Source organism: Limulus polyphemus, unplaced genomic scaffold (assembly GCF_000517525.1).
Source record: "Limulus polyphemus unplaced genomic scaffold, Limulus_polyphemus-2.1.2 Scaffold1951, whole genome shotgun sequence".
Taxonomy (NCBI): Eukaryota; Metazoa; Arthropoda; class Merostomata; order Xiphosura; family Limulidae; genus Limulus; species Limulus polyphemus.
This window is the reverse complement of record NW_013667561.1, coordinates 178,347-188,406: the sequence shown is the minus strand read 5'-3', so window position 1 is coordinate 188,406 and position 10,060 is coordinate 178,347. Positions and strand designations below refer to the sequence as shown.

General features: G+C 30.8%; 1 protein-coding gene across 1 annotated transcript in view; it reads left to right on the top strand.

The window, feature by feature from the left end:
• Positions 1–9,218, top strand: part of LOC106465459 (EH domain-containing protein 3-like) — an 11,914-nt gene extending 2,696 nt beyond the window's left edge. Inside the window, exon 2 of the mRNA XM_013925688.2 lies at positions 7,821–9,218. Within this exon, the coding sequence (XP_013781142.1) occupies positions 7,821–8,519 (699 nt within the window). The 3' untranslated portion in view covers positions 8,520–9,218. The remainder of the gene's footprint in view (positions 1–7,820) is intronic.
• The last annotated feature ends 842 nt before the right edge of the window (positions 9,219–10,060 follow it).

Below are 10,060 nucleotides of genomic sequence, written 5' to 3'. Positions count from 1 at the left end.
ATTAAAGTTTTTCTTCATTACCCATTCAAGCCGGCTCCAGCCATTATAACTGTATCAAAGTTAGACTTCATAGAGTCTTTGGAGCAAAATTACATGGGGGCCTTTAACCACTGTTGGTAACTAATGCAGGGGTCCTCAGAGAAGTTGGTGGGGACCCATGGACTTGATCTGACCATGGGTAGTACTTACTGGCAGTTTCACAACTAGACCACTTGGAGCTAATGGAGGACAATTACATGGAGGGCCCTTAATCACTATTGTTAACTATTGTGAGAGTCCTGAAGAAGTTGGTGGGGACCTTGCAGGTCTGTGGACTTGACCCAACCATGGGTAGTTGCTACTAGCTAGATACCACTAAGTTTTCTTTATAACAAGTACCTACAGTTAATGGAAATATTACTTATGCAATGTTTATAAATAGTTCTCTGATATATGAAACTGATAAAGGTTTTCAAATGATAGAAGTATATTTCCTGATAAGAGTACATATATAACCAGAAACCAATGTACAATGCTTTTATGCTAGCAACTATCAACTACAATGTATACAAGTAATCTGATTGTAATCATTCATATGCTAGAACAGTTTCTCGTGAGCAATTTATTATTCCCTCAATCAATAGACATATGTTGATATTTACTATATGTAGTCATATATTTCAAGTTGTTTCAAACTCATTTTTGTTGTAGTTTACTGAAAGTTTTAAGTCATTTTATCAGATCAGTATAGCAGCTATCATTATAGAAATTTCATCTTTCATTTCCTTGTATTTTTAGAATTAGTATCCTAAACACGACACAGTAAAAACAAGGTCCATTTATTTTGTTAATTGTTATTATCACTCTCAACTATTAATACGTTTGAAAAAAAACAAAAACTTTCAGACATATTTTTATAAATTTATAATTTAAAAGCAAGAAAGTTATTGTCTTCTCTAGTGAAGCCTTTTTTCAAGCACTATGTTCTATTTTGATCACCCTTATTGTAAAAGCAATAGTAACCATCTAGAAAGGATGGATAAATAGGCTACTATAGTCAGAGAATTTGGACTATAATGAGAGACTTAAAGATTTGAACCTGTGTTTTTTGGATCATAAAATATTTTAGAGGTAACATATCTTAAGTATTTGTTATTGTTAAAAGCTAAGATTAACTGTTCTTGATAAGTATTTAAACAATAAGAATATAAGAAGAGGCAAGATCACAGTAAGCCATTCAATACATTCGAGGCTCCTCAGCCCAAAAAAATATGAATAAATTAAACACTAATTTTAAAAAGTTATTTTTCAATTTAATGTACAATCCAGAAGTGTATTCATCAGAGGTAATTAAAACTGAGTCTGATGGAATGATGTGGACTGTTATTTTGAATTTGTTTGTTTTTAATAGATTAATGAAAGTGAAAGGATACATTTGACATGGTTGTTTATTGTGTTAATAATTTTACGATGTGATATTCAGGTTTACTGATATTTAGCAGAGAAGTTTAAAGGTATCTACAAAATGCAGATTCTGGACATTATATGCAGATGATAAATTAAACTTGTACAGCAAAGGATAAAAAAATACATGTGCAGAAATAAAGCAAAATCTTTATTCATAATTATTCTGTATTATGTCTGTTTACCAGATTGGCTGTCTTCATGCTTTTTTGATGTGGCTAGGGTTGAGAAGACTCCTTTTTTCAACATTGGCACAGGACAAGAAGAATAAGTGTTCTGATTTATCACCCAAATTTAGACAGAGTGCAGTATAGCAGAATACAACACTGCATATGTCAGTGACTATTCCAAATAACATTTATAGGAGAGAAAAACCCCTATCTCATACCAATTTGTACAAGTTGAGTGCCATTCCTTGAGATTGGTTTTCCCCTCTTCTGGAAGGTCAGACAGAGAGTCAAATTGGTACAAGTTTTTAGCTGTTAGTATATGAATGTCTGCCTGAGTAAAAGGAGTAGTACATCTTTATGACCTTTCGATATTTGGTTAATAAGGATGCCATACCACATACAGAAAATTTGCACAAAAATGTGGAAAAATTACCTGAACATATCCAACTAAAAATATATATTCAGGTTATGGATTGGTAAAATTAATGGCTATTTCAGTCATTAAATTCTCCCCTTACCTCAAGGGTGTCCTCCCCCTGAACTTTAAAATGAAACCTTACTAGCTAAATGACAAATACTTGAAGTAAGTTGCCTATAAATAATTCTTTATAACCTAAAAAATACAAGTCCACACTATTAACTTTTTTCCTTATAGTCTATACCTTATTTTATGTACTTGAAGCATTATTCCAATTACCATAGATGTAAAAATGTTAAAGTCGACATATGTAAATATAAAGAATACACCTACAATTACACACTTTTAAGTATAGTTTTATAACTATGTTTAAAGTGATCATATAAGCAGTACTATGAAATCAGAGAATCTCTTTGATGCTTAAATAAAAATTTCTTTAGATATTTCAGACTTAATACCAACACAAGAATGTTTTCTCTACATCATTACACCACCTCCAGCAGCTTCCATTATTTTGTACTAACCTTTACCTCTCAATAGCGTATCAAACAATGTTAACAGATGTCATCTAATGATTAGAACTTGTCATCTCTGAAGTACGCAACACACACACACACACACACACACACAAATAAGGAATATCCAGTTATATGAATGAAAAATCTAGCAAACATTTATGTTTAGGTAATATAAACCTGTCATGTGCAAGTACTAATCATAAAATAACCAGAGCAGTGAGGATGACATTTTCTAAAAATCACAAGTCACGTACTTCTGCTCATCATACTAAATTAATACATAGATGTATACACTTTATAAGTTTACAGGACAATAGATATGTGCAAAAACTTTTCAGGTGTTAAAAGGACATGCTAGTGCGTGGTCATCTGTGTTTGTGTGACAGTAACAAACATTTAATTCATGAATGTTTCAGAAAGTACATATTTCATCTTCAGCAAGTTAAAATATTATGTAAAAAAATTCTCTAAATTTCTAACATTTTGTAAAGAGGAACTAAAATGCAGAGTAAAGGGATGAAGTCAATTAAAAAACAAATGCATAAAAGGATAGGAAAGTGCAGCAATTGTAACAATATTATACAAGTTATTCAAAATAGGCATAACTCTAGTGAAGCTAGTGTTGTCATTTAAAGTTGGGAGTTAATTTATAATAGATAAATTTCCTTAATTAATAGTTCAATATTGGATAATCTAGATGAGATAACTTTTAAATTATTAATCAAGATGATGCGGTTGTTGTTTTCACTGTTTATATGAATTGCAAATTGTGGAGTCCGTAGGATTTTATAGTTGTTTAGCAGTTCTGCGTGATACTCCCATATTCTTGTGGGTTCATAGGTGTAACTGACATATTGTTTTTCCAATGTAAATGCCATTGCAGCCATCACATGTACTTATACATGATCCTGGAATGCATAGGTAATAGGTCTTTAGACCTAAATAGATTTTGAATCTTGAAAGGTGATTTCAATATCATTTGTAGTTTAACCTGTGGATAAAGTTTTAATTGTTTTCAAACTTTGTGACTTCATTATGAAACTTTGTTTAAAGGGAATATTGCTATTTGGAAATATTTTGGTTATAAACAATTGATGATTGACTGAGGGGAGACAAAAAGAAATGGATAAAAAGCTATTGCAACAGACATTAGCCTTTGTCCAAATTGACCCATTTCTTCAAGAATGATCAAGATTTGATTATCTTCAAAGGTACCACATAAAAGATACAACAAAAACTGACATGTAGCAGCCAACAAACTTAAAATACCCTTTATATGTATATATATATATAAACCACACACCACATTTCATCCTACTAAATTAAATTTTTGACACATACAGTTTTATATAAACATTCATTCAGAAGTTCAGCTACTATGATAAAAATGGCATTCTTTTATGAAATTAAAGAATAGGAATTGAAAAAACCTCATTATGAAACTAGAAATTCTTGAAGCCAAGTTTTTAAGACAAAGTGTAGTTTTAATTTTTATGTGGTTCTTTTCCACACCAACTACATTAAGACTGATAACTTGCAAAAACCATCACCAGTGTTTTTTTCTTTTTAAACTATACATACCTATTTTTCCAGAAGGTTAGATAAGAAGGTACATATGATACATTGTAACAAACTTCAGTGAAAAGTATGTATTATGTGGCTGCCTCATCAACTAAGTAGTGTATAAGCAGATGAAAAGATGTCCATGGTTACACTTATGGGAAATGGGATAAAAAACAACACATAAATAAAGGAGAAACACAGAATAAAGCATGTGTGTGTTTCTCTAAGATGGAGTTTTTCTTTTTCTCAGTTATGGATTTTTAAAATCATTACCAATTGTTTTAAAAAGTGTATCTACATAGATAATACCAAAAAAAAAAAGTCTTAAGAGAGATACATAACTTTTCTATGATAAAAAAAATATTGTTAGGCTATTTTTGATGTTATTAAAAAAACATTTACAAGTAGAACACAACAAGCAGAAAATATGCTGCTTATCAAGTAAGAAACATGATTAAAAGCATCTAGCTTTGTTTTGTATATTCATCTCTGTTACTGAAAAACACGCTGTTAAACTTTCATCGGGATTAAAAATTGTTATATAATTAAACCAACTAAACTTTTATCAGTTCTTCTTGGATATATGTAAACAAAACTGCAATAAGTGTTTTAATTTGCAGCTACCTGTCAAAAGCTAATAAGGGCCTTCTCTATACAGTGGATGTTAGTGATAGAGATGGTGATGTAAAATGGTACTGAAGATGGTTGTTGGTTTTGTACATGCTTTATAAGAGTGTATTTAGAGGCTAGTACTGTCATGTTGTGCCCACATAATGATATTGAGTATAATTAAATGAAAAATGCATATTTTTTTTTAATTCTTACTTATAAAGATTCGAATGCATTGTTTCATCTGTTAGGTACTCTCACAGTAAACCCATTAATATCTTACAAGGTTTTGTCAGCTTAGGAGATTTAGGTTAGTCCTAAACCCATATATTAAGGTAACAATGCAGAAAAATATCAATAATAAAAATTAAAATGGAAAATAATAAAATTAGACATTAAACATATTAACCAGTACTGTTACATAAAGTAACAATAAAGAAATAATAGAGAATATCTTACTTATAGAACATGCAAACAATTGCTGTTAGCTTCAAGTACTGTTGGAGTCCTTAAACATATATGGAAAATTATTATTAGTGTACATAGCTGGTCGATTAATAGAATCTACAAATCAATTGTCAGGCTCATTAATCAATTACATTCAACTAATCAGTTATTGTTAACTGAGAATAATCTCTATTTTCAGTTTGTTTTATGATTTTTTAAAGACTTCTTTTAACTAACCTTCATTTAATATGATAAACATGTTCAGGTACAACAATTTAGGATTAAGTTACATTTTTAATCCTAAACTGTTGTACATGAACATGTATGATATGTGCAGTGCAGACAGAATCCTGTAACAAGCTGAAACTATTGTTACATATCTGCTTGTTTGATAATTTCCGGTAAAATTCTTTCCGAGAAACTTCAGCAATACAAGTCCCTTCTTGATTAAAACTAGTTTATTCTTTCTCGATACAACTTTTTGTAATACACAGAATTTCCACAGTCACTTTAAACTTAGTAACCTTTATAACACAAGCTATAAATCGCAGTGGTTCATACACTTTACTTATGGTGCCTACTGTTCGCTTGACTCAATTATCTATCTCTTCAATCTGTCTATATCTCTTCTATCGCTGGCTTTATTTGCCGGGCTTATATACTAAAAAAGAGGGGTGCCTGGCGAACACTGGGACATTCGCGGGGTTCCTCGATAAGTCATGATCCTTCTAGAAACTCCAGCACGCATGCTCCCAGCATCGCGTGACTTCCGCTGTCATAACAATATGATTAATACAATTCTTCATATAAGTGTTCACAAGACTACTAAATCTAGATAAGCTAATTCTTTGTTAAAAATAATTGCCCTTAGATTGAATGTGATAAAAATAGTAAATGTTCTTTCATAATATGCGATAGATAGTATATATAATTCAGTGAAAACAAATTTGTGCCTATCTTAGAAAACAAACACAGTACAACGTTTATTGATTGGCAAGAAAACTTATGATGATACTAGATGACCTCTATGCAGGGAGTAAAATAATTCATAAGGTGGAATTGAAGTATTATAAGATGTATTAAAATCATAGTGATATGAAAACAATTTTAATTACAAATATTTTGTCATTTTTCCTAATTGCATTACCAATGTGAAAACTTAACAAATAATTAACAACTTTATAAGTAAAAAAAAAAACAGATTTTAATGAAGTTGTTGTTGATATAGACAAACATTTAGAAAGAATATATTAAAATGATTAACATGTTTACATTTTACAGTACAGGTTGAAAGAAAATTTAGAAGCACACATGCATTCTGAGAAGCTTATACTTTTAAGCAGTGTTTATGTGGCACATAACAACAGCCAGACTTTTTTTTCCCTTTTTAGTGTTTCCTATCTAGCAGAGCTAGCCATAATTAAACAGAAGTCCTGTTCATGTAAATAGGTTAACAACTTAATGGTGTTACATACTGTTAGGCTGTTACTAGTTCATGTCTAGTCATTTCTGACAAACACAGTTAAATGAACAAGTTATTCAGCAATCAACATATTTTTGATGAACAAAGAATAATGAATATTAACTTCCTGTAACTTTTTTATTATTAAAGCAACTATACCTTATAAAAACACTGGTTATGTTTGTAGCTTGTAAGAAGTATGTTAAGTTAAAGCTACACTATTATTTAGAGGCAATTCTGCAAATAACAAGAATCACTGTGGCTAGTCATCTCACCAACAGTTACAATGCCACATCTTCACATATATGAATTGTGTACAAACAGTATACAATGCACACTTTCATGTGCAGTTCTACCAATGGAAGAAGTAATAGTAAACATTTCAATTACTTGGATAGTTGGAATAATCAAAAGTACTAACAATCAGAAACCCTAATTTCAATTAATTGATTATTTCTGTGAGTTGTGACACTAATCAGTTAAGCTGAACAACCTTGAAATAATTAAAAATATTAATTTTGATTTGTCAATTATTTTATAGGACACTAGTCAATATAATCATATTAATTGCCTAGCAAGGGTTTTGTCTGTGTATCATTATATGATAAGGTAGTACTGATATTGGTTTTATCCATACATCACTGGATCAGAGAGTATGCTAATGTTTTATCATAGGATTCTGTATCTATGACTGTATCAATGGCTAGTGCTGAAGTTGGGTTCTATTCATGATACACAGTATCTAGTTCTAGTGCTGTCCTGGGTCCTGTTCATATATCACTGTGTCAGAAGATGGTATGGTCTTTGTTTGAATAAATCAGTGGTTTCCAAACTTTTATTTCACTGATGAAACCCTAACCTACTTGAATTGCACAACACCCATGCTACCACATGCAATTTTTTTGTAGTTTTTTTTTATGTTCTTAATTATTCTTTATTTGGTGAAAATCTTGTGACACCCCTAGAAACTTGCCACAATACACAGTTTGGAAACTACTGGGATACACTGTAACATTATATCTCTAAGGGACTAGTACCACTAATTATCCTTTCGCATTCTTGTAAAGTGTTACATTGGAAATATTACTTATGCTAGAGATCATGTGCACATAGATACTTCTACATTGTTTTTTATTTCTTGTGATTGTTGTTTTTGCTAAAAAGAATTAACAGTTTCTCTCCTTGTACAGGTGCATGCTTACATCATCAGCATCCTCCGCAGAGACATGCCATCTGTCTTTGGGAAGGACAGCAAAAAGAAGGAGCTTATCAAGAACCTGGGTAATGTGTATGCAGAGATCCAACGAGAGCAACAAATTCCTCCAGGTGACTTCCCAGACCTAAAATATATGCAGGAGAAATTAAATGAACAAGATTTTACTAAGTTTCACCATATTAAGCCTAAACTTCTAGAAATGGTTGAAAAGATGCTAGCTGAAGATATCTCTCAGCTAATGGGTATGATTCCTCATGAGCAAACTGAAAGCTCCAAAAATTATGATGTTGTTGGGGGTGCATTTGAAGGAGTTGCAGAGCAGAGCCCATTTGGTTATGGTCGTGGAGAAGGAGCTGATGCTGGTTCTCTGCAACAAGACTGGATTGTTTCAAGAGAAAGGTTTAAGTATGATGAAGTTTTTGATAATTTGAACCCAGTAGATGGAAAGATATCTGGAGCAAGTGCTAAAGCAGAAATGGTAAAATCTAAGCTTCCCAATTCTGTGCTAGGGAAGATCTGGAAGCTTTCTGATATAGACAAGGATGGAATGTTGGATTCAGATGAATTTGCACTAGCCATGCACTTGATTAATATCAAACTTGAAGGTCATGACATTCCAACAGAACTTCCAAAACATCTGTATCCTCCAGGAAAGCATAAATTTGTAACTTAACCTTTGGACTTCGTATAGAGTAGTTAATCGTGCTTGTGCAGATGTGTGCATTTTAATGTTTGAATGTTAAAACTGTGAATTATGAAGTTAGAACTGTGTACCACATGATGATGCCTTGCAGATATTTTTGACTATCATTCCATGTACCAAAGTTTATTATGTGTTTAATCTATTAGTTATACATGCCTTGTTGAATGTAAACTATATATCTAAATACATTAATTAAAGGTTTAATCTATTAGTTATACATGCTTTGTTGAAATGTAAAGTATATATCTAAACACACACATATATATATAAAAGAATATATCAGTATTTTTAAATGCTCATTTTCATATATTTAAGTTATAATCTTGTCTTTTTTTTAAAAAAAGCAGTACAAAAGTGTCAAGATATATTACTTTTTGAAGTAATTGTGTGTTGTATAACATACAGTTGTTAAATGGTAACTTTTTTTTCTGGTATACATTGACTTCTAACAAATTTTTATATAGTAAATTTTTTCTGGAGTTCAGGTGTATGAATACAAGATCAAAATTTTATATATTTTTGCTTGCAATTTAAAAGTTATAAAATTTATTCCCCTATTTTTATAAACTGATGTACCACAAATATTTTATGTAGGAAAAATGTCTGGGGTTTTGGATGCATTATAGATGTAAAATCATCACTTACAGCTGTACAATAAAAAATTTTACAAACTTTTATAAGTAATAATGTTTTCTTGTTCTGTAAATTAGCAAATAAAACGGTTTCAAGTAAATCAGTATGCACTATATTTTTACATATATATGTGTACAAATATAAAAACTCAATACAAATGGTGAGCATACACTTTCTTTAGAAGCCTAGGTATAGAAGAAACAACTTCCAGAATCTAGTCAAGCTATCCCATCATAAAAAATTTTCCCTGTGTCGTGGAACCTTTCATCTTGAAATTTTACTGAAAACATTGAATTGAAAAAGTATTTACAAAAACTAAATATATAAAAAAAAAACAGTACACGTTTATAAGTCTTGCTTAAATTTGTCAAAATGTCAAATTAGCACTGAATATAGTTTATAGGGAGGGCTTGAAGATTTTCAGATTCTTAATATTGCAAAGTAAGGGTATAGGAAAAATACTTAGTTTGAAATGAAACCTATAAAGAAAAAAATACGATTTTTGTTGTTGTGTTTGTGTGCATAAATAAACTTTTCACAATTCAGGCTACAAGAAACCACGTACCAAGTATGACGCGCTGCTTTATAATATGCATCATTTTTACTCTAAACTCTAATTATACAAGTTTAACCTGATTTCATGAGTCATAGCCTTGCAGGCATATTTTTTTACAATTGTAATGTATATTGTACTATCATATCAGATGTTTTATTTTTGTGTTTAATATTCTCGATCTGGTTAGAGAGGAACACGTCAGATCATTCTCAAACCATTGCTTTGAGGTAAGAAGCAAGTCATTGCACTAGCAAAATGCACAAGTAATTTAAAATATTGCATATAATTCAACCTTTAAAATAGATGAAATCTGACAACAATT